Raw genomic sequence first — 25,514 nt, forward strand, 5'->3', positions numbered from 1 at the left:
AGCATACAAAACAGAGGATGTAATCAAAAGGGTATTTGGCATGGGTCCAGAAAGCAATCTGGATTAGTCTATAACTGGATGCCATAGTTTCAAGTCCATTTCTGATCCATGATTTATTGCTTAATAACTGACAATTTCAAAGGTTTACCAGGATGGCCAAAAAAAGCTCAAACATTACTTTCTAACTCATTGTGAAGTGTGCTTCACTAGCAAACATTTTTGAATATTTAAAATAACAAGATAATAAAGATGATTTTTTTAATCATCATTTCTCCCCTTATCTTCTACCAACAATATAAACTAGTGGAGGGAATGTTTATTAAAAGTGTAGAATTGTAGCACACATAGTTCAGGTGACTATTAGTTTCCACTTTTTAAGCCAATAGTAATTTATGTAATAGAGAGGATTGAATAATTTTCTTTAATTTTCAACTTTCACGTGGAGCACCTGAAATTAAAAAAAAAAAAAAATGAGCTAAATTTGGTTCTTATTTGACAGCCTGGTACAGAGACAATCTAAAAAGAAAATAGGTCCAAGCAATTTTACAGTTTAAATAATTCAGAAATTCTCTTTTGAAATATTTCAGTTTCTCTAGCCAAACTTGACATTAATCACATCTCACATGGTTGAATTACATCAAATGTTGTCATAATCTAAGGTCCTAAAAGCACTGTAGAAGCAAAATCTTGAGAACAGCAGGACACCCTGAGGCCTGAGCTAGTCTCCTCTTCATCTTCTGAGTGAGGCTTTGGAGCCCAGGGAAATGACTTGGACACCACCTCCTCAGGTATTCCTTAAAGATCCAGTACATTTCCTCCCTCTCCCCTGCAGGAATCAGAGTTAATTTCTAATGATAAGCCTACTACATGTTATTGGCTAAAATACCTTAAAATTATTTTATTTTCACATCTCATTTCCTGATAATACCTACTTTAAAACTGCATACAGATTTTAATGTTTCCCCAGAGTATGTAAATCTATTTTATGTAGGTTCCTCAGGGTCTGACCTTAATATTTACAAGTTATTTTTCTCCTACTCAATGGCTATGCAATGGATAAATCATTTTAATTTGATTATAGATTGCAGCCGGATAATTGTTTCATTGATGAAACCCGAAAAGACTGACATATAGTACAAGAGCACCAGTATCTAACTGCAAAAGAACGTCAGCCAAGCTGAGGAGCCCATTTCAAGTGGCTTAAATTCGGAAAAAGTATGATAAGTTATTTCGGCAGAGTTTTAAATTTTTGTTATGGTGTGATGGTGGCGGTTTCTCAGAGTGAAGAAAGGAAAGTATCAAGAAATGGGAGGAATATAGTACAGCCGCTGGTCTCTGAGTGAAAATGAAAAGGTGGGTGGAAACTCTTAATTGGGGGCCATCGGAACCCGGCTGTCGGGTTCAGGCGAGGGAGGACGAGAGAGCTCCTGGGGGAAGGAGTGGGGCGCTAGACCATCCCGGAGAGAGGCGGGAGGGAGGGAGGGAGGGAGGGGAGCGGAGGAGCGCGGAGCGGAGTGGAGGGAGGGGAGGGAAAGAGGGAAAGGAGTAGAGGAGTTGACGGAGCGCAGAGGTTGCCCTTGCACCGCGCGCGCAGTGGCAACGCATCCCGGCGCCAGCGCGGGACAGCAGCGGACCCATGTCGCGTCCGCAGCGGGTCCCCTGGGAGTCCGGCGACTGGCGTCTCGATTCGCCGGGAGTCTGAGTGGCGGACCACTCGGGGGTGGCGGTGGCCAGCCCGCTGGTCTTTATGAGGACGGATCTAAAATGACTGGCAAACGGAAACCTTTCCAAACGCCGCTCAGGAGGTCAATCAGTGAACAGTTGCGGGACTCCACGGCCAGAGCGTGGGATCGGCTGTGGAAAAACGTCCGGGAGAGACGGCTGGCAGGTCGGTGCCCACGAGACTTGGGACCGCGGGGGCGGGAGGAGGCGAGGGCCGCGTCGCCCACCCGGGCCCACCGCCCCGCCGCCGCCGCCGCTTTGGGCTCCCAGCACAGGTTTCCTTAGGCGCCAGAGGTTGGGCGGAGGAGGCTGCTCGCACCACCCTTGCTGGGCCGGGCTGGAGCGCCCGCGCTCCCCGCGCTCCCGCTTTCCCTGCGCGGGGACCTGGTGGGTGTGGGCTCCGCCCGGCGCGCTGACAGCCCAGCGGGGCGGGAAGAGGCGCGGGGCTTACCTGGCCCGCTCGTCCTTTGCGTGGCCACTACGCCTGGGTTGGCCCCTGCTCCGCCGCCATCCACCCCACCCTAGCCCAATGAATGAATGAGTGCCCAGCTCAAGTGGCCCTCCAGAAGGGCGGCCCCTCTCGCAACTTTGCCTTTCCCACGCAGGACACGTCCGCTGCCTGTGTGGGATGGAGAGTCAAGGCGAGGCAAGGGAGCATATCTAAAGCTGTGGGAGACCAAATGGGGTAGGGGTGCCAGTGGGGAAGGGTTTGGGGAGAGACAGGTGGACAGCTGTTGGGGCACGTAGATAATTGCCCACAGTGGCATCAGGCCTTCCTCACTTTGGGGTTGCAAAAGAGGGGCCTCCCTTTTGGAATCAATTGCCCATGAATCAGAGGAATAGACAAGGTGATTATTCGGAGCCATGAGGTCCTTAAGAATCGTTGCTTAGATCAAAAGGACAGCTTCCTGGCTGTGGTCTTATGTGCCGGCTCCGTGGAACTACTTCCTGGTAGGGCCACAGAGGCAGTAAGCGGTCTGAGCCTTCTCATAGCCCACGCTCGGAGCATTAGGTCTGATTGGTCAACCCGCCATACCTGCCGCAATAAGGGAAGGTGGCCCTACTCCACAACACTGTTCCCAGGCAGTGTAGGATTTACTGCTTTCCCCAAGTGTTAGCTGCTGGAAGATGTTTGTGGAATGGGAGGAAGTGTGGATGGAAGGGCCCTTGAGCTGACCATGAGTCGAGTCTCTGGATCTTCTTGCCTCCTGTCTCTCCAGCAGTATCTCCTGAGTTGGCCAGTGACCACAGGGGTGGAAGAGAGGTCTAGAGAAGAAGGTATGAAGCCTGGACAGAGGGCAGGGATGCCAAGGGTGAGATGGAAGATTTAACCTTCTTTGGGCTCCTCCCCTTTTTCCTTATTGAGACTGTAGATGTGCTTTGCCAGGTGTTCTGTCCTTACACCCATGCAGTCACATGTCTTCATCAGGCTGGGAGCATTCTGGAGTAGAAGCCCAGGCTCTGTATCTCCTTGAGCTAGGTCCTTATCAACCTAACCAGTCAAATCAGAGGTAGGGATTACAGATGATTCCAACACTTGATATTGTCAGCATAAAATGTTAATCCTGTATTTTCTCTCCAATACAGTGGCCCCTTTTAGTAAGCACCCAAGAAATAAACAAACTTTTTAGTCAGGACCCAGAAATAAGTTGCGGTAACCTAGTAGTTTTGACTGTTGATTTTTAAAGACCTGTATGTGCATTGCAGACTTCAATAACAATTAATAACTTTCCTTGTTATCATGCTGAATGGTATAATCTACATGATGGATGGTGTTAGAGAAATTTTTGTGGTCTAGTAAACTTTTGTTGCTTCATAGCTTCAGAAAGCTTACTGCAAATGTCTCTTTCATAGCTTCTGTTATTTAAGTTTGTTAAGTTTGTTAAATCAATGGATCCTCAGGAAACAAGAAGTCTTTCCAGGAGGGCTGCCAAGGCTGTACTGGGTTTTTATAGAAGCTGAGGCCAAAGATGACTGCCGCCCTGTCTTTTTCAAAAGGAGATCTGGGAAGGAGGAGAGTGTTAATGTAAAGACCTAAAACCGTTAAGATTTTCCGGGGAAGTCATGTATTCATATGAATTTTAGACATTGCAGTTTAGTTAGGGCAGTGGAGAGAAAAAGTTTTGATTCTGGGAAATAAACCATGGGTAGAGATTTTAAGATCATAAATATATAGAAATTAAAGCTAAAAGTGGCTGTAAAGTGGTAAGTATGAGTTCTCCCAGGGTAGTGTAATTATTTTTTAAAATAGCGGTATGAGGTTTTTAAAATGTTTAATCAGAATATTAATATCTGCTTACCCATAATCTGCTTACCACTCTGCTAACAGTGGATGCCAGCAGGTTATTCAACTGGGACCAAACAATCCTCTGTGAAGCAGACTTCAACCTCTGCTTCTCTAAGCAAGCTGGGATGCTTGCCACAAAAGCAAGCCAACTCCATGAGGGAGCTTTTAGATGCAAATTGATTTTCTTGGGTTTTCTTGTGAAGGCAGCTAAAATATGGAACTTTGGCCATATGACACTGAAATACTTAAGTTATTAATATTGGCATCAATTCCAGGTGAAAGTGTTCTTCATTTGTAAAAGTCTTCTTTATATGGTTAATTCACAACATCAGAATAACCAACTATATGAATGTACCCCTAGAGAGAATCTGCCCCCCAAGAGATGATACGGGGCTATTGGCTTTTTCTTTTTCAGCCTTTTTCTATCAGAGAAAAGCCTTGTGCTGGGACTGCTTTAATTTCCCTAAAATTTTCTTCTTATTACACTTAGTCAATAGAACAGTGTTCAGAGTGCTTTATAACAAACTTGTGTTTATTGTCGAGAGCACTCTGAAGGTATTTGATGCTGCTTTCTGCTTTTCAACATCTTGAGGCAGGAAAATTCTTATTCTAAGTCACTCTTACTTCTTTTCATAGAAGTCTGTCTTGTCAATTTAACAGAAAGACAAGAAGAAGTAGAACTATTTAGCCCCAGTGAAGCCTATGGATTTCTGTGCTGTGGGACAATATTTAGGAAGGACGGGATTGTGTATAATTGGAAAAAAGCATTCCTTAACACACATCATGGTGACACAAATAATGAAACCAATAGAAGGATAACGTGTGAATGATGTTCAAATAGGTTCATTACAAAATTATAAAAGGGAGTTATTGGTAAAGAAGAACTGATACTGGGAGCTCTTCTTGGGCTTTCCAATTTTGTAGTAGCTACCAAATTTTCATGGGGATTATGGAGTTTTTGGTAACATGCACTTCTTAATTACCTAAGACCCTAATCCTCATGAAGGTCAACAAGACTTTTTCTCACCTGTCATCTCAATATCGATTATTGTAATAATGGTGGTAATTGTTGTTTATTCCCAAGATGACAAAGTTAGTTAGTGTTCAAAGAAGTATTCTAATTCGGGTTGTCAGAAGTCAAAGGTCCTCTGTGCCCATTTTGTGTTCTACCACACTGCCTGCTCCATGGGCCTTATGGAGACACATGGACCTCAAATCCTTTTTCTAAGGCACTCTGTCATTTGCAATTAGTTTTTAAAAGAATAGCAAGATTAATTGGAAAAATTGCTCTTTGCTCCTTCCTCCTGGAGTGACAAGGATAACCCTATGCACCAAAAATATTTTGTCTCCCAGTCCTCCTGTTGGGCTGGGTAGTGTATGGGCCCATAGAGAGCTGAAACAAACAAACAGCCATACGTCCACCTTGTTGGGGCTCCTGTGTGGTGTGCCCTGCCCATCCATCACTATAGGAAGCCAAGGGCTGCAGGAGTGAGATGCTGTCATGAAGTCTAAATGCAGGTTTCTTCAGGGTGAGTGACAGGTTCTTTTGCCCTCTCTAGTTCCCTCATCAGCCACTGCTGCTGACAATTCTTAACTTTTATAGCATCGGTAAATTCTCTAGGCAGAAGCATACCCCTTAGATTTTGGTGTTTGTGAGCAGCTTGAGCTACTTCTCAAATGTTAAGATCTGAGAATTGAAATGAGTTTTCTAAAGCTATCTTCTCTTTTATTTTAAAACCTTACTCTATTTTAATGGAAATGTAATCCATATGTTTGATTCCTTTATACTCACATAACAATATTTAGGTGGCCTGTGAACTAATTGAAGTCCAAGTCTTTTGATCTCTTTCATGGTATCATTTTAAATCATTTCTTTTAGACACAGGAAGTTACATTGCTGCCAAGAGTAAACTAACCTAAAACACTGAAAAGTTCAAGTTTTGTTAGAAATGCTAATTCCACCAAATTTTCAGTGAGTTCTTGTCATGTTAAAACAGGCTTATTCATCCTGAGAGTCAACAGTAGCATCCTGTGATGCGATGTAAACACAAGATTGGGACTTTAATGCAGAGTGGGATCCAGAATAGAACATGGGCCATAAAAAAGTTCCTTATTAAAATCTAAATGTGTTCCACGATGGCAGAAAGTACAGGATGAAAATAACTGATCCTTTTCATGTATTGTATATCAGTGTCCTTCCTTTTTATTATCACTTTACTGTACAGAACAGGCCATATTACTCTATCGGGTTTTTTTTTCTTTTTAAACATCTCTTGAAAAGGGAGTACATTTAGATGTGATTTATATTAACAATAACAAAAAAGAAATCTAAATCAAGTATACAGAAAATCAGAGAAAGAGAACACATCACTTGTATCAGTCTTCTTCTCAACCTTAGCTATACATGGGGTCACCTGGAGCCTTTCAGAAATAAGAGTGCCCTTGCTGGCTCCCAGAGACTCTGATTCAGTTCATATGGGGCTTGGGGACCAGTATTTCTAAAGCTCCACAGATGATTCCAGTGTACAATCCAGGTTCAGAATCACTGACTTACATTAACTACCATATGATAACTCACAGAAGTCTGTGTCTAGTACAAGATCATTGTCTAAGCCCCTAAGAAAAGTTTTGCTTAAGTAAGTTGGAATGAGCTTGTCATTTTACAGAGACAAAAAAAAAAAAAAAAAAAAAAAAGGCCAATGTGCTTGGAGCATCATGAAAAAAGGTGGCACAAATAGGTGGGAGGAGATTGTGTCAGAGGTGTCTTTAGAGTCAGGTTATAAGGTCAGGTTGGGCCTTGTCTCCAGGGCAAGAAGTTTGGATTTGGTTCTACATGTGATAAGAAGCAAAGGATTTTAAGCAGAGATGGGACAGGACCTGAATAGGTTACTACCGGAGTGGTCTAGATGAGAGAGAAATAGTAACACGGACTAGGGTGACAGTGATGGAAATGGAGAGAAAGGGACAGATTTAGAATACATCTTGGAAATAGAGACAACAATGCTGACTTTTTGTTGGAGATGAAGGAGAGGGATCAGGGACTCCTAGGTTTGTAGAGCTGTGGGCTGAGATGGGACATGTGTCATATTTGCATATTGCAGTTCCAAAAGGAACTTTTGTGTGTGTGTGTGTGTGTGTGTGTGAAAGAGGGATGAAGAATGAGTTCTCCTCCAAATTAGGCCAAAGATGCCTATTAGACATCCATAGTAAAAGTCAAAGAGTTGAATATACAAGTAAAGTTTTGCAGAAAAAATCAAAGCAAGAGACAGAAATCTGAAAGTTATTGGCACATGAAGACTATAGAGTAAAGCCTTGGGACTGGATGGGGTTACTTAGGAAGAGGATACAGATAAGAGGAGGGGCCAAAGACCAAGTCTTAGGACGTCCTTTATTTAGAGCACAGTATTTGGACATGAACTGTGTATATGTATATGTGTGCTAAATTTCTGGGGAATAAGAAAAATAGCAGCACCATTCCCAAATTCTGCATTCGTGTTCTTGTAGCAGAATAATGGTAGTGATATATCAAATAATCTTTTGTGAAAGATTTATTTGGTCCCAGAACTGTTATTGAATAAAAATACATCTCACTAATAAAATATACCTTTAAAATTGAGAAATCATTTTGCAAAGTAAAAGTAAATTTTAGATAGCATTTGAAGGAAAGACTTCTCAAGGTTGTCTTCCATACATAAAAAATTAAAATATAGTTAATTAAATAAAAATGGTCTTAGCAGGAATACATCGATGGTTACTATAACTCGTTGGCCCTACATATAATGAGCTAAGAACGTTCTATTGGAAAGGTGACTTCTCTAGTGTCATGGTATCTGGGAATAGTCTAATCAAAGTTCAGTTTATAGGAAAGGTTCTGTACTATATTGAATTTTCTAATTTTGCATCTATTTTTTGATCTTTAATAATTGTGGTTTGTTCATAATAAAGTTGACTGAAGGGAAATTTCTCAGAGAAAAATAGACAACGATGTCTTGAATTTTTGTGTTTGTAAGGAGGGTAACTTAAACATGGCTTAACCCTTCTGCAATATGCTGCCTAACCCGTAGGAATAACAGTTTCCTTCTGGAATTGGACCAAAGAAAGGACCTTGTTCATTATTTGTGGGTGGTTGCTCTGAATAGGAAACAGGAACCCTGCCTGTTAGCTGGAATTCCTTAAGAAGACCATTTGATACAATTTTTGTCAGTCACCAACCCGATCGTTTAGACATGTGGCACTTCTAATGAAATTAGTATTCTTTTTGCTTTTAAAATCTTATGTTGAACAAAACAACTGATAAAGAAAAATTTGCTTAGAAACACTGTAGTTTTCTGGGGGTTTATCCAACAGTATATTTCTGTTCTGCCCTTTTGCAAGTTTAGGGATATTGCAAAATGAGAACAAACATGGTTTGAAAAGTGTCGCAATGTTCTGGAGCTTTTTTTCAGAATCCTTGAATGTTTAGTCCTAAAACAGTTGAAGGACAAACATTTTTGTCATGTTTGTAGTTAGTCAATAAGTATTTATTGAGCCATGAAATAGCATCCTTGTCAAAGCATGCTGGGACTGTAGTGCAGGATATTAATTCAGGACTGTGGTTTTATCCTGGCAAAGCACACAAATTTTATTATGCTGTTCAAATCACTTAACTCTTCTATTTAACCAGAAATTGAGCAGGCTTCCAGAAAGAGCTAAAAGACAGTATAGAATGCACCATGACTACACAAATTGTATTTGCAGATCTGCTGTGTCGAGCCATCTGATGTTCTTGGGCAGACTATTTCCTTAGTAACATTTTTATCTAAAAATAAAATTTTCAGAATCTTATGATTCTTTTATTTTGTGTAGTAGGGCGTATTTTAATATATATTTCATCATGGCATATGGTGTTTGTTAGATAGTTCTTCTTTCTCCTTCCTATATAGGAAATTAAATGAACCCCAGAGATAATTGTTGTATAACATCATGAAAATGAATACATTTGCTAATAATGACATTAAACTGTAACGTCTTATCCTATGCTTTTTAATCCTCTCTATATCTAGTTAAAGGGGAAACATATCCAGGTTTCTTGAAAGTGTTTTCCATTGAAACTTATATTTATTCTATTTACTGTTAGAATGATGTCCTGAAAGTACAAATACTTGAATATCTGGAAGGTGTAACAGTATAAGCTAAACTAATCTACCACTACATGAGAATGTCTGGGTTGTCACAGTGACATTGCAAAGATGGCAAGGTAGTGCTTCCCTTCTTTGCCTGACTTTGAGTTGCATTCATTGTAGAACTCTTGAAAAAGTGATGGATTGCTCCTTTCCTGGCCATGAGAAGTTTTCCTCATGATCTTGGAAAGAAATTACATCTTTATTTTAGTCCCAAGAAAAAACTTCATAAGCAGTAGACGTAAAAGAGGAGCAATTGTCAGAATAAAAATAAGTTTAAAAAAAAGATTTTACTTATTTTAACTATTGTGTTATAGGCTGTTTTATTCTTTTTGGAAAGAAAGAAGAGAGGCTTTGTGGTAGTTCTTAAATCTAAATCAAAGCAGTAATGACAGATGAAGAAATGTATGTTTAACCCCTTAGAGAAGCACTATGGTGGTGGAAAAGGGATTGAAGTTATTTGAAATATCATTATCTGGAGAAAAATCACAGCTGTGTAATGGTAGTTAACATCTGTGAAATCAGCATCAGTTCAGCCATAATGTTGATATAAATATTTGCCACAGCTATGGCTACAGCGCTGGGAGCATAGATCTCCCAGTGCCTTAAATGCATGTTGTTTTACTTTTGATGCATCCAGAGTAGTGGAGGGCAGGGTCAGTGGTATTTTGGCATGATGGAAGATTACCGGCATGCATCATAATCTAGTGGTTAGGAGCAGCTACTGGAGCCAAGACTACATGGGTTTACATCCTGTCTCCACCACTTACACAGTGGGTCCTTGGGCAAAAAAATTAATTTTGATGTTCTTAAATTTCCCCATCTTTAAGAAAGAGGATAAGCATAGTACTTACCTCATAAGGTTGTCGTAAGGATTAAGTGAGTTAATGTTTTCAAAGCATTTAGCACAGTGTCTGACCTCTAGTTAACACTGTTTAAGAGTTTATTTAAAATGCACACACATACGTATATTTATTCTCTGTGGAGAATAGAGCAGCACAGACGTATTTTCCGATAAAGGAGATGCTTTTAGCTTCAGCCTTAAACCACCCACCAACTTCACACTTGGATTCATCTGCCTTGTTCCCATATCTTACGGACCCATTCTAGGTCCCGTGTTCAGGGATTTCCTAGTGCTAAGGCATTAGCCTCACTCTCTTTGCTTTGAATAGAATATAAAAAATCAAATACTACATATGTTGTTAGCATGGTTGGCAGCATCTTGTGCAGATCCATTAGTGTTATAACATGGATCATTCATTATACTAACACTTTATTTTTCTAAATGATCATCAATTATGGTTTGTTCATCAGAATTACTATTAGCTTTAGAACTATCCAACCAAGAATTCATTCCCATGCCCTTGTCTACATGGAATTTGATGAAGACCTAATTAAAATGAGAGAAGTTGGACTAGATGATCTCTAAGGCCCTATTTAAATTTAAGATCAATGAGTCTATAAAACTATACTGTGTATCTAAAGGAAACTTAATGCCCTAAGTCTTGTAGTTTCTTTTCTGTCTGGAGTTCTTGGGATGTTTTGATAGACGAGGAAAGGGCAGAAGCTCAGAAGGTACCCCAGGATGCCTGCCTGACATTCCCCATGCTGCTTTGGTTACCTAGCCTCCATCAGCAGCAGCAACTTAATAACTGGTACATTCTGTTATTGGAACTACATCTGCCAGAAGTGGAGACGGAACAAGTTGGACATTCTAGGAGTCCAAGGCCTGCAAACACCAGTAGAATCTCAACAGTCCCTGCACCACACTCAGGCAGGGCTCCATGCTGAGAGGGGTCCTGCACTTGGCTTAATGCTCTATTGTTCCTGTCTTGAAATTATTCTTAATTGTTGAATGGAAGGCCCACGTTTTTATTTTATACTGGGCCTGGCAAATGATGTAGCTGATCCTGCATTCAAGGAAAGCCAGTCTCTTGTATAATCATGCCTTGATTTCTGAATTCACTCTCATTGATGACTTTGTGTTACTTAAGTAAGATAAAAGCGACTTGTGAAATCACAGGATGTTAGATCTGGAAGGAGCCTGAAAGCCTTCCCTGGAGCAGCTACAATCTGCTGCTCTGTGCCCCTCGCTCTTGGGCAAGGTGATTGCCCAAGAGGAAAGTGTGTTTGTTTTCTGTTGTTGTTTATTGATTCTGGCATCATCATTATGAAATAAGGCAGTGACATTACTTCTAGTGTTTACAGAGTTATATATTTTATGTATTACATGTATTGAATCAAATAATTTAATTAGTGTTTTTAAGGTATCGTGGTGCTTAGGTATAATAGGAGATTGGGACAGATTACACACCTTGGCATGCTAGATTTTCAAGATCCAAGGCTTGTTTTTGAAAACTTCTTAATTAATCTGTTTCTGAATTAAAAATTCATTTACAATATCCATATTAGATTCATTCATTAAACCACTGCTATTAAAATTATTAAGACTATTTCCTGTGCAGATTTCACCTAGGGCTGCTTACTAAGAAAAGGAAATTAGGAAAGGAAACAATGAAGCCTCTCATTTATCACCAGGGGTTTCCAGCACATATCTGTGAGCATTTTATTTTGTCATTATGTCCATCTGTCTCTGTGGAGGACACTGAACCTGACTGAATCTAGTCCCATATTGTTGCATAGGTTAAATACTCCTTTGCTGTCAGAAGCTAGACATAGAACTCCCCATTTAATGATGTCCAAAAAAAAAAGACATTTTCCTTTGTTTGAAAGTTAGGTTCATTATTTAATACAAAGTATCTGGGAAACTGAATGAAAAGAAGAGTGCGTGCATTTTCATTTTCTCTTAAGCTACTACAAACAAGAATGTGTTTGCGTAGTTCTGAATAGTAAAAAGTAGGCAGATTCAGCTATCCTGAACCAGACCCTATTGTATGCCAGGCATTGTGCTAAGGACTTCATGTGTTTTCTCATTTGATGCCAGGCCTCAGGGCCAGGACTGCCGGGGTCACTGTTAGCACACACACCAGCTTGCTGTGATTTAGAAAAAGGCTTCCACTCTGGGCTCGTGAATTAGAAAACAATTAGAAAACAGTGCCTCCTCCGAGAAAATGCAGCCTCAGGAATATGTGGCTTGGTGAGTGTACCCTGGGCTGGATTTCCACCTCCATGGACCCCCTTGGCTGCTGGCTCTGCAGGGCACAGCCTACACAATCGCACAGGGTGGCCCTGGGTATGGCTACTGTCCCCACTTTATGCATGAGGACACCAAAGCTTGGCGAGGTTAAGGAACTTGTTTCAGGCACATAACTGCTACTTGTGGTAATATAGATTTGTGAAAGTGGCAGAATTCACATGACCTGTAAGATTTTGAGATCCTGATGACACCAGGACCCACACCCATGTCACAGTCTAGCACTTAGGAAGCAGTAACTGTTCCAGGGTGTCATAGTGACAATATGAGCCATTTCACAGCCCCGCCCCAGTGTTGCCTCAAGGTCACTCCAGGGTTTAATAGATGGGAGTTGACCATGGCATTCTGGCATTCCAGGGTCCCTGTGATGATGATGATGACTAATGATGATCCTGAATATCTGTGTAACACTTTCCAGTTAAGTGTTTTTCCACTGAGATTTGTAACAGTGGCTTAAAACCAATAGGTTCTCACAAAAGTCCTTTAAGATAGGCAGGGTGGGTTCTCTGATCTCCACTACATTAATGAGACAAATGAGGATAAGAAAAATGATGTGACTATCCACCCACAGCCAGTGAGGGCCACAAGGGCATTTGAACCCAGGCTCCTACCCCAGGGCTCGCCCCTCTACTTTCCTGCTGCCCAGTGTGAGCTCTTCTCTATAAGGTCAATCAGTTGCTCAATGGCTCCCAAACCTGACTGAGCATCAGAACCACCGGAAAAGCTTTTTAAAATACTTAAACTGCCAAAAGTTTGACAGTTCCTAATGATATTAAACATATGTCAACTTTATGACACTTTCAAGTTTTAACTTAAGTTTTACCCAAGAAGTGAAAATGTATTTACATGAAATGACTTGAACAAGAATATTTATAGCAGAGTTCCTCACGATAGCTCAAGACGGTACAAACCTTATAGCCGTCAAGAAATAAATGATAAACACAAAGTTGCATGCACAATTATATATACATATACAATGAATACAACTCAACAACAAATTGCTGATACATGGAACAGCAGAGGTGAATATGTATATGATCATGTTGCATAACAGAATCAGAACATGAAAGAATACATACTGTATGACCCCATTTCTGTAAAGTTTTTAGAAAAGGCAAAACTAATTTATAGTAACAGATATCTTAAGAGGAGTTGCTTAAAGGGGGTTGGGAAGTGTACAAGAGAGCAAGAATAGATTTTCTGATAGAACTTAAAAAAATAAATAAATAAAATAAAATCAGTAAAATAAAATAAAATAAAATACTTCTCCCCAAATCCAAGGGACTAAAATCATCCCTAGGGGGCAGTGTATGTGATTGTGTATGTATGTGAGTGTGTATGGTGAGGGGGAGGTCTACAGTGTGCGTTTTTTAACAAGACTCCTTGGTGGTTTTTGTTATTGTTGTTTGTTTACAGCCTGCTTTGCACTGTCCTCTCACCAGTGACTGGAATTGGCTCTAAATTCTCAGGGTTATTTCAGACTCCACACCTTAAGCCACATAATGTCTTCCAGTCCTAATCCTATCTCTCTTCTGCCTTTCTAGATCCTACCCATTTTCCAGGATTGGCTCAATTCCTTCCCTCCTGGCTACGCCCTCCCCCTTCCATATCTGAGTACCCTTGGTGGGTGAGAGGACGGGAGGACAGGGAGGGTCTGCTGTGGGTCAGGCCCCTGATTCAGTGCTTCTCCCCATGTCACCCTGTGACCCATCACAGCAACATGCTGAGGTCATGATTATCATCCCCATTTTAAAGGTGGGGTAAGTGAAGAAACTTGGCGGAGGCCAGCACAGCTCGTAAAGTGCAGAGTCTCATTCACCTTTAAGTTCCTGCCTTTCTGTTCACCCTGCTGAGTGTTTCAGTCTTGTTCTTGTCTCACCAGCAAGAGTTCTTTTGTGCTATAATAGAGGAACTTTGTCTTACACTAAAGAACATCTTTTACCTCCTACTGTATAATCCACTTGGTAAAATAACCTAGTTGTTGAAGAAATAAAAGGATGAAAGCCTTTTCTTACTTCTTTTGTGAATCATTTCCTAGCCAGCTTCAAAAAGATGAACTATATTGCTAGAGATATGATATTTATTTATTCAAACTCCTTAATATTATGAGGAAATTTCAGCCAAAATTCTCTTTCTTTTAGCTCAGAAAAAAACATGAAATATTAGAGAACATGGAAGCCCTCTAGCTTGTCTTGTTCAAGTGATTCATTGTATAAGAGCTGCTTGAACCTCAGAGAGATTCAGTTAACCTGCTGTTCCAGGTCATGTATCTCACTTGTCATAAATTTGAGGTTAGATTCTAACTCCAAGTCACACCAAGTGACTTTTGCGATTGCAGGTGAATTCGTACATGACCACCCGTCATAAGCAAAATGCCCACTTCTGAAATTAGTCTAAAGTACAAACTTCTTGAGGGAAACGAAGGTGCCTTAATTACCTTCAAGAGCAAAGCCTTTCCCCATGAGATATGTTTGATAAGTGTTTGTTGGCAGCCTAACTGACTACCTCAGTAGCTGAAGGACATTAAAGGGATTCGATCGCTCCCTCCTAAGTGCTGAGTTCACCTCTGATGGCCTCAAAACCTGCCTGTCCTACTTTGATACCACCCCTCTGTGTTAGGCACACCTGTCAGCTTTGCAGGTTTGAGCAAAATAACCTTTCCCTGTCCGCAAGCCTCCTTCCCTGGTATAATTGAGAATCTTCATTTTACAGCTAAAGGAAACCAACACTGCTATTGTTATCACATGTTAAGTTGGGGAAAATGAAAAAAGCATAGTTGAAATTTAAATATTAATTTTTCATCTACTTAAGATGGAAATTTTCCCTTTGGCCATTTAAAAAAAATCATAGCACTGGGGAAAATGGATTTGGGGAAAAAAATCCCCCAAATCATAGGACTTTTTCTTTTTTTTCTACAGAGACTCCAAGTTCTTATTCACTTAACTTATTCATCAAGTATTTATTAAGTACCTACTATGCCAAATACTGTCCCAGCTATTGGAGATTCATTCAGTGGTGAGAAAAACAGACAAAATCAGTGCCGTCATTGAGCTTCCATTTGAATGGGGGAGACATTATAATGAACAAATGCATAATATATAAGTGTTATAGATAGCACATTAGGAAGAAAAAGAAACAACATGAAGGAGCTGGAGAATGAAAGGGAGTCTATTTTGGATCCAGTGGTGGAGAAGTTCTCTCTGGGGAGGAGGCATTGGAGCCGAGACTTGGGGGAGAGAGCGATCAGGCAGAAGGACTAGGATGTGGACAAGTCCTGAAGCAGGAGCACGTGGATGTTTTTGAGGAAAGTCAGGGAGGGTGTGGGGCTTGGGATCCAGTGATTGAGGAGAAGAGTGGTAAGCAAGGGATCGGATCAACAGATAGCCAGGGCCTCTGCAGCCTTCTGGCCTGAGGAGTCCTGATATGATCTTGGGTATGATTTGCTGTGAACAGTTACCTTGTTTACTATGTAAAAGTTGGAAAGAAAAGACAGTGGAGGCCAACAGTAGAGGCAGAAAGACTTTTTAGAGGCCTCCCTGGAGTATCAGATTTAGTTCACATCTCAGTTATAAAACAAAAACTTAGTTGCTAGTCACATAAGGGCCCATTGTTTAATTAAAAGGAGGGAGAGAATAACCTCTGGTTCTCAGATTTTTTACACAAATAGAGAGGAATTAGCTAGATTCATTCAAAACATTTATTTATTGAATATCATATTCCAGATACTCTGCTAAGCTATGCACTCAGAATAAAAAGATGAACAAGACACTGAGTTTTACCCTCAGGGACTTAGGGACAAGTGCAGTGGTAGAAGAATCCACAGATGTAGAAGGAGATCAGAGGATGGAGTGATGGGCTTGGCCTGGCTTGGCAGAGAAGATGATCCCTGAGTGGGGCCTTAAAGGAGAGAGAATCACCCTGGGGCGGTGGGGGGGGGGGGGAGCAAGCACGTGCAGAGAAACGGGGAAATGAAGCATCATGGGCCGTTACGAGATGATATTGCTAGGACTTGAGTCAGGCGGGAGAGCCAGCGAAGGAAAGACGGAAGAGGTGGGCAGAGGCCAGATGACAAGCTTGTGGATCTCATCCACGACTTCCGGTGCTATATCAGGTAGCCTCTAAATTCTTTTCTAATTCTAGGGCTTTACTATTATATGAAGCCATTTTTTCCTTTCTCCGTCAGCGTTTGGTATAAGCATCACAAGCCCTTGTTTATTTTTATATCCATCTTTTCTAATGACCTTGCTCTACAACTTTAAAGAATAGCTGTCATGCCTCTGTTCTTGCATGGGTGTTGCCAAGAGCCTTAAGGCTTCTGCGGCTTTTAAAGACGATTTCTGTTAAAACAGCAGAACCTACAGGAGCTCCTGTGAATTCCTAGTTTCCAGCCTTACTCCTTGGGGCTACTTCACTTTAAGTCTTGGTATGGTTGCTTAGATTTGCAAATTTAAAGTGAGTGTCTGATGTACATGTTTATATTACAGAGACTTGGTAGTCTATAATTTCCACAATAAAACTGTGAGTTCCTGATCTATTTTTTCATAGGACTTTGGGCAATAGTTACTTAAAATGGGGCCTCTTGGAAAGAGATCTGAAATCAATCTCGTCATCTGTATTACTCATTCATTGATGACCATATGTTATACAAAATTGGGGTACCGGGTACTGGGGACACAAAAATGAATAAGATAAAATCTTTTCTTTCAAGGAACTTCCAATTATAAGTGATTTCTTATAATTCTTATAAGAAGTCGTATAATTCTCTGACTTTGGTATATATGTAGAAGAATGATTTTAGGTCAATGATTGAAAAGGCTTTATAAAACTTCATGAAAAACAGTTGAGTCTTTTGATTATGCGTAAGCTCCCATCTCATGGAAAGCTGGATTTATTTATCTAACATACTGACTAGAGACAAAGAGGGAAAAGCCAGAAGAAAAGTACTAATTCATGATGCACAACTTGAGAATCTCCATTGAACAGCTGCATTAGAACACTCACCCTTTTTGTTCACATAGAGTTGCTCTCTGGAATCCTCAGATATCCGTGGTTGCCCGAGGGCTCCTCAAATGTCACCAGGGCAACAACAAAGTAACACACATGAAGCAGCCCCTCTGTGGCATTCTTTATGAAAAGCATTGAATTAAATTATTGCATAACAAATCATCCACATATGAAAGGCAGTGAACTTTTGGAGAACCCAACTAAAACAATGCTGAATTTGATTCCTACCTCCACTGATAACTTACTGGAACCCTTTGAAATCTTGTTGTGACCCAAGTTGCCTGTTTAGGATGTGGGAGATAGCAGTACTGTACTTATGACCTCAAGGGAATTGTGAGCTAAATTTAGGGAGATCGTTGAGGTGGCTAGAACTCTCATCTATCACTTAACCCCGTGCCTCACACCCTGTCCTGGTCACCCTTTCAAAATGCTTAAGAAATTTCCCACTCTGGCTGGAACCACGGCCCCACACCATGGAGTTCCGAGCAAAGCAGACAACAGCTACTTGATTGAGCCCTTACCATGTGCCAGGAACTGTAGGTATTAGCAACATCCTCCTTTTATAATGAAGACACTCAAACTCCCAAATGCATGTGATTCTTGGCCTGGGTTCACAAAACTAAGGAATACTCTGAAACAAAGATAAGAACCAGGTGGTCTATCTCGGAAGCCCTGAGACTTCTATACATATTGGTTTAGAGGGAACTGCACATCACATCACATCCTCTGTCACCACTATACCTGGCTTCTGCTTAAACTTGAAGCCATAGATAGAATTCTGTATAGTAGGAAAAACAACTTCTATAGACTAAGCTAAGTATATAATTAAAGAAAGCCTATGGAGAGATAATATATGAAAAATAAACAGCATGTGATGCTTTAAGCATGATTAAATGAAACTAAGACATTTTGAAAAATATACTGAAGTATTTACATCAAATGATATTGTCATTAGGGGCCTACCCCCTTATCCCAACAGTGCTTGAAGCTCTTCTCGGGATCTGCTACTTATGAACCACACAAGACATTGAGTCTCACCCCTTTTTTCAGTCTGATTTCAATTTTCAGTCCCCATAGAATACCAATCACTCTGTTTTTCACCAGATTTGACCATGAAAGACTTAATGATTTTTAGGGAGAAAGTCCATTTTCAAAGGGCAAAAAATTGGCACCACTAATCTGTATTTAAAAGGACAAATTTCCCCCCTTATTTATTTATTTATTTATTTATAATTATAATTATTTATTTATTTACTTATAATTATAAAACTAATATGTTGATGATAAAGATAACATGTTAACTATACAAAGCACCCAAAGATAATCACTACATTTTTCTAAAGTAACTCAAAAGAGCACTTTGAAAATATTTCAGTCAGGTCAGCCAGCATTTTTTAAAATAAATGTGGTCTCACAGGAGAATTCCTTTCATGGAGAGAGAAGATGCATGGCTATTATAGGTATTTTTAAACAATAACATTGCTTTGTAATCAATATTTTATGTGGTGTTCTAAGATGGAAGCACTGTTTGTAGATAAATACATGCTTGTTTCTTAGATTCATCATTTTGCTCAAGGAAAATTATAATAGCTGCAAGTTTTTGAGTGCTAACAATGTACCAGGCACACAAGTTATTGTATTTAATACTTAACACAGGCCTAGCAAGTCAGTATTACACTCATGTTTCATGTGCTACAACTACAGCTCGTAGAGGTTTAGGAATTAAGCAGAGTCTCGTGGTTGGTGCCTGTGCTCAGCCGTGAAGCATTCGTGGTGGAACAGAAGCACAGCTATTTCTGCTTAGATGGAGAATAAACATACAAATTAAATTATTAGCATCACCACTTGAGTATTAACAGACTGCTAGAACTGAGGTGAGATACATTCTTAAATTACTAAATAAGATAACCTATGAGAAAGCATTTAGACAAAGTCGTTTAATTAACTCTCAAGTTTTAGTGCAGAAGAATCACCAGAGGTGCTTTCTCAGTAAAGATAACCTGCGATCCACTGGCTAGAAAGTCTGGTTAAACAGATGAACATCCAGGAACCTGCACTTTTAAGATGCTTTCCAGAGAATTCTGAAGCTCTTTCTCTGTAGGACACACTTCAAAAACACCATTTTATCACAGACTGGATGCCGTAAATATGGTTTCCTTTTTTTTCTCTTAAAGCCTGAATTCAGGAAGAAAACCAAAGACAATAGTTTTAACAAGAGCTCAGTTCATAGGGTACTGTATCTGGTTTATATTACTTGACTGAAATACATCAAAATGAAATTTCATTTCAAATTTAGCCCATTACCTTGATGGCCTCTGTAAAACTTGAGTGTACAAAAGTGATGTTGGAGTGGATGAAGAGAGTTCCTGCACAAGTTCTGATCTGATAAGTTGCTTAAGACTATTCCAGCATAAGGAGCAGCTAAAGCCATGCCAGGTGGGGGTGCGGGGGTTTCCTGTTTATTCTTCTTTCCTACTAAAATGATTTTATACATCCTGTGATTTTTACTGTTGTTCTGAGAGGAAGCTCTTATATTTAACTCCATTGAAATGTAGCTCTTCTATTTTTGGAGTAGGGGAAGATGGGGATAATAAATCTTCTTTGCACTTTTCACAAGTTAATGAATTATGTATTCTTCCAGCTTTACTTCTCAGCAGTCAACAACAGAGACACTGTTAGACTTCAGAGGACTGATGATGAATTTCTAAGGATCATGAGTTATATGTCAGACAATTGAGGAGGCCTTGTATGCAAGTGTTTTGGCTCTTTCCCCCCCTTTTTTTCCTGTCCTCCTGATGTGTAATGTTTGGATAGCTCGATCCAGTTCCTAATGGGATGGGCAAGGGCAAGGGATTAAAATTAAAATTCTTTTAAGTACCTCGCATAAAAAGGTTTTGTGAAGAAAGGATTCAACATCCTGGGTTATATCAAGATTTTATATTAATTTTGAATTTTCTTTATTCATTTTCTTTCCTCTAGTGTAGCATAATCAGGAGGTGTCTGTGGGCAGAGCTGTTTGTTGGTTGATGACAGCAGGCAGAGTGTCTGGGGAAGGCTCTCATCCTAGTCTCTTCTAGAGAAGCTACTGAGGCCTGACATGGGTTGGATGCCTTTTTAGGATTGGATGCAGGCTCAAGAGAAGAGTTAAGTTGAGCCTTCATGCTTCAGCATCTGTAGAAAGTACTGCTGGTTGCCCTAAAAGCACAGTTGTGCCCATGGTGTTTTCAGAGAGAATGACAAGTAGCCTATGATACTCAAGCAAACTCATGACAAATCTCTTTGTTGTGTAGTTTCAGAATCCTTTCAGTTTGCTTATTAAAAAAAGAAAAAAAGTGTATGACATATATTTTTATATACAGGGAAGAGAAAAATTAGTAGTAGTGAAACAGACCCATCCAGAACCAGTAGAAATGACATTTATTGCAGAGCCTGGAAAAGCCATGCTCCTTTTCAGAAGGGAAGGTTTTAGGGATAAACTTGACATGGATATAGATGATCAATATATGTTGATCAATCTGCAAGTATTGATTACTACCTTCAGCGTACTCAGAAGACACATATAACCTTTAACTTTTTTGAATGATGGAAATGGAGTTAGTTTGGTTTTTGTTGTTGTTGTTGTTGTTTGTTTGTTTGTTTGTTTTTTTGGAGCTTAGAAGAAAAGAGGCAATTTTATTGCTTTGCTGGGCAAAGGGACTCACAGCAGGCTGGTGCCTTCAAAACTGTGAACTGACCTTGGGGATTGGGTGGGGTGGTTATATAGCCATAGCTCAAACAATAAAGCATTGATAACAGTCAACAGAATAATTTTCTCATCAGAAGACAGAATGGCATCATGATGCCTCCAGGCGACCAGTTAGCAGTTAGATTTCTTTTTTTTTTTTTTAACATTTTTTTTTATTGAATTATAGTCATTTTACAGTGTTGTGTCAAATTCCAGTGTACAGCACAACTTTTCAGTTATATGTGAACATACATATAATCATTGTCACATTTTTTTTGCTGTGAGCTACCACAATATCTTGTATATATTTCCCTGTGCTGTACGGTATAATCTTGTTCATCTATTCCACATTTTGAAATCCCAGTCTGTCCCTTCCCACCCCCAACCCCCTTGGCAACCACAAGTGTGTATTCTATGTCTATTAGTCTGTTTCTGTTTTGTATTTATGTTCTTTTTTTTTTTTAGATTCCACATATGAGCGATCTCATATGGTATTTTTCTTTCTCTTTCTGGCTTACTTCACTTAGAATGACATTCTCCAGGAACACCCATGTTGCTGCAAATGGCGTTATGTTGTTGGTTGTTATGGCTGAATAGTATTCCATTGTATAAATATACCACCTCTTCTTTATCCAGTCATCTGTCGATGGACATTTAGGATGTTTCCATGTCTTGGCTATTGTAAATAGTGCTGCTGTGAACATTGGGGTGCAGGTGTCTTTTTGAAGTAGGGTTCCTTCTGGTAGTTTGTTTTTTAATTTAAGTAATCCAAATATCTTAATCCTTTGAAAAACGCAAATTTGAAAAAAATCACATATAATATCTCTTCATTAACACTGAGGGAAAGATAGAAAGCAGTGAAGTCAGCGAAGCTACGGAGGTTATGAAATACTAGACACCCCTCCCTGAAGAATTCACGTGAGTGTTTTCCAAACATTTCTATGAACAAGTTGGCAAAGATTTTTTTTTTTTTAATAGAAAAAACAGACTTGATGAATACCTTGACTTTGAAGCTTGAACTCGAGTTCTCTATTTGACATCAACTTTTGGGTTTGTGCTTGAAATAGCTGAGTCATAAAGACACACATTGACAAAATGTATTTAGAACTTTTAATTCCAGATAAAATAAATCCAGCATCTAAGTTAGGTATCAGCCTTCACCCTTGGCATAAGGAGCTTTTGTTATGCAGGAATGCCCCAGCTGGGGAAATGCCAGTTAATAGATTCAGACAGATGGATTTTGACGAGAGTCTGCACTGTTCACACCCCTTTAGCAAATGTTTTTGAATATTCTCAAGTAACACCCTTAACTTGAAAACAAATATGGATTTGCTTACTTTATAGTCAATAGTAATTATTATCATTAATAGCGTATAAAATTATCTGTTCTGTCTTTGCATATTAAAGTGTTCAATTCATGTATCATATCTCTAGACCTTTGGCTGCCTTGTACATACAGAGAAAACACACTCAGAATTTAAAACAGGCTTTGACAGAAAATTAATTCAGCTGTTGTGAAATATTGCACTTTTTCAAAAAAAATTCCCTCCCTGCTCAAAGTCCAAGTGATCATCAGCTGTGGAAATAGCCTTATGAAACTCCCGAGAGGAATGCGAGCAGACTCGTTGTTACTTTTTTCTCAGTGGGGACTGTGAAATCAGACCAAAAGGCAACACCATTCAGACAGAAATCAGACTGGTCCAAGGAGCAAGAGATGGGGGTGTTTCTTACTGGGACCACTTTGTGGAGTCCAGTGGCCTCTTCATGAGCGTGAGGTACATCTCTGGCCATATTTTTTGCCAAAGCCCATTATTCCCTGGCATTAACTTAATTGAAGGCCAGAGAATCAAGCTGAAAGTATAGGAAAATGGGAAAGAAGGAGATCGGAGATAGTGCTTTGAGGAATAAGTGTATGTGTTAATATACTGAGTGCTCTTTCGGAGGGCAAGACACTTTGCCGAGTTTTGTGGGCACAGCTGGGGAACGATCTCCTAAAACTTGCCATCTGGGGATAGACTGACTTTGTACAACAAATAGCACATTGAATTATTGAATTACAGTTGTGGAAAGTGCCGTGTGGGAGAAGACAGGGTGCTGTGGGATGCAGCAAGGGGACTGACAGAGGCTGAAGGGGTGGAGAATGTTTCCTTGAAGAACGGTATTTGAGCCAAGTTCTAGAATGTAGTATAAATTCCTTAGCAGAAAGGTTTAAAGAAAGCATTTAAGGCAATGGGAACAGCATAGGTGAAGGCTCAGAATCAGGAGAGCACTTGGGTCAGAACAGCGACAGGCAGGCACTGTGTGGTTGGAGTCCGAGAGTCAGTGGAGGACAAGGCTGGTGGGCTTCGTTAACACAGCATTACACATCCCTGAGTAACCCTCTTTACGTTTTAATCCATGTATGCACCATCGTGGTTGAGGTTGGTGCTACCGATTTTCTGGCTGAATGAAAAAATATTGGGACTTCAAATTTATTCTGTTAACAGTTCTTACCTGTCTCTATCTACATCTCTGTTTCTTAAAAAAAAAAAAAAAAGGTATCTTTTTTTGTGTATGTGTCTCATGAGAACGTATTACTGCTTGTTCATAATGGCGTGGCAAGTTTAACTTAATATCTACAGTAGCCGTTTATATCTTTCAAAACTGGAATATTAGTTCAAATTAGTACAAATGTGAACTATCTAACATTACCATGGCATGTATTGATTTAGGTTTTAAATATGGCAGTCTCTTCTTTCTAACTTCTGGAAGGCCTGGTTTAGAAAGAGGAAAATATATCAACTCTTGTGTATTAAAATAGAAGGCTTTCCAGATCCTATTTCTGAATAGCTGAATAGCTGTATCTGCAGCTTTTGCGTCACATCTGCATGTGCAACAGCTGTTAGGTCATTCCTAAAACTCTAGCATTTGTTCATATTTTAGGATGCTCTACATTTTTATGAGCAGATGTAAGTGTTCAAGTTTTATTTGAAGAAAACACGCCTTTCCAAGTTGCAAAATATAATTTCTGGTTCACTTATTAGGAAATGAAAATATGAGATACATTTTCTAATGTACTGCTGGTGATTTAAGTTCTCAGCCAACTATGCAGAGGACAGCATAAACCACAAATGTTGGGCTTCTTCCACCTATCGGACAAGATTTTACTGATTGCATTATTTTGAAGATTTGCGTTACTAAAGACTTGGGGCTGTTTATTTGTACATTGTGTATGTTATGAAGAAATAAAAACCATTCTTGTTATTATCATCATCAAATTTGAAAAGGTATACTAGTGAAGATAATTTAGGTACAATGGTGAGTAGTGGTAATGGAACTAGTAAATGCAGTCTATTTTGAAATGAGATAGAATACTTGTTAGGCAGTTGCACACATGCTCATCACAACGCTGTGTGAATTGATAGGATCTGCTGAACATCTACTTTGATGAGAACATTCTTTTGCTCACAGGTCATAGCAGAATAAAAAAGAGAAGAGGAGGGGAGAGAAAGAGAATACAGTCTCTTCTTTGTAAATAAAAAAAAGTTTAACCTGATGCATAAAATATGTATCTTTGATGATACTTGAAAAAAATCACAAAGATTACAAATTAATGCTCTACTAACTGAGTTTATAAATACTGAAAGAATAAAGACGAAAGCAAATTCTGATCAGCAAGGATCCTTTGTAGGAGGCCTCTGAAAGAGAAGATTTTGGCTTGGCTGGAGAGGGAACTATGTAGCATGGTCTGGTGCTCGTGATGAAGTGCAGAGAGGTGGGGAGCCCAGTTCCATGTCTGTTGCTACCATGTCCCAGTGCGGCTGTAGGCAAGATACTTCACCATTTAAACTCTGTCTTATCATCTGTAAAATAGGGCTGATAATCACTTTAAGACAATATATGTGAGGAACGGTGATAGGGCAGAATAAGTGCTTGAAGTGTCAGCTTTTATGATTTACTATCATTATTCATGAATACAAATAGTAGAAAGCAGGGTTGTTAGGTGCAGACAATGCTGTATACAAAAGCACAGAGGAACAAGCCTGCCTAGAAATAATTCAGTCAGTTTTAAACAATAGAAATATTATTTCTAGCAAATTAAATATTATTTTAAACAAACAATATTTAATGACTTCCATAACTTTTAAATGTCCTTAAAAATCTAGAAATTATTCTCTGCATCCAGAATTAAAAATGCTACTAGTCCGTGGCTGGCCTTTAACAACATGTTTCTAGTGGAAGAGTGATTATGGTTCACTCCCCTAAACAATGGAGGGTATGACAACTTTGACTGAAAATTTGCTAGTACAGTTTTCCATTTAGAACAGGATACACAGAAAGTCAATCTTTTGATCATTTAAAAAAAAACTGTGGGTAGAAATGTGATCTGAGAAACATACATAAGATACGTAGTATAAGTATACTTTGGGAATTTCCAGGTTCTGAAAACATCGTCTGAGGAGAGCTGGGAGGAGGACCTGACAC

General features: G+C 39.6%; 1 protein-coding gene across 5 annotated transcripts in view; it reads left to right on the forward strand.

Annotated features, from left to right (window-relative positions):
- STARD13 (StAR related lipid transfer domain containing 13) overlaps positions 1–25,514 on the forward strand; it is a 455,772-nt gene that overhangs the window by 243,863 nt on the left and 186,395 nt on the right. For 2 of the 5 annotated variants that reach the window (XM_064493210.1, XM_031465864.2), the window contains exon 1: positions 1,560–1,888. The exons of the other annotated variants lie outside the window; for them this stretch is intronic. In XM_064493210.1, coding sequence (XP_064349280.1) covers positions 1,765–1,888 — 124 coding nt within the window. In that variant the 5' untranslated portion in view covers positions 1,560–1,764. Of the gene's footprint in view, positions 1–1,559; positions 1,889–25,514 lie in introns of those variants that run through there. 5 annotated transcript variants of the gene reach the window in all.

The sequence above is a fragment of the Camelus dromedarius genome, chromosome 13 (assembly GCF_036321535.1).
Source record: "Camelus dromedarius isolate mCamDro1 chromosome 13, mCamDro1.pat, whole genome shotgun sequence".
Taxonomy (NCBI): Eukaryota; Metazoa; Chordata; class Mammalia; order Artiodactyla; family Camelidae; genus Camelus; species Camelus dromedarius.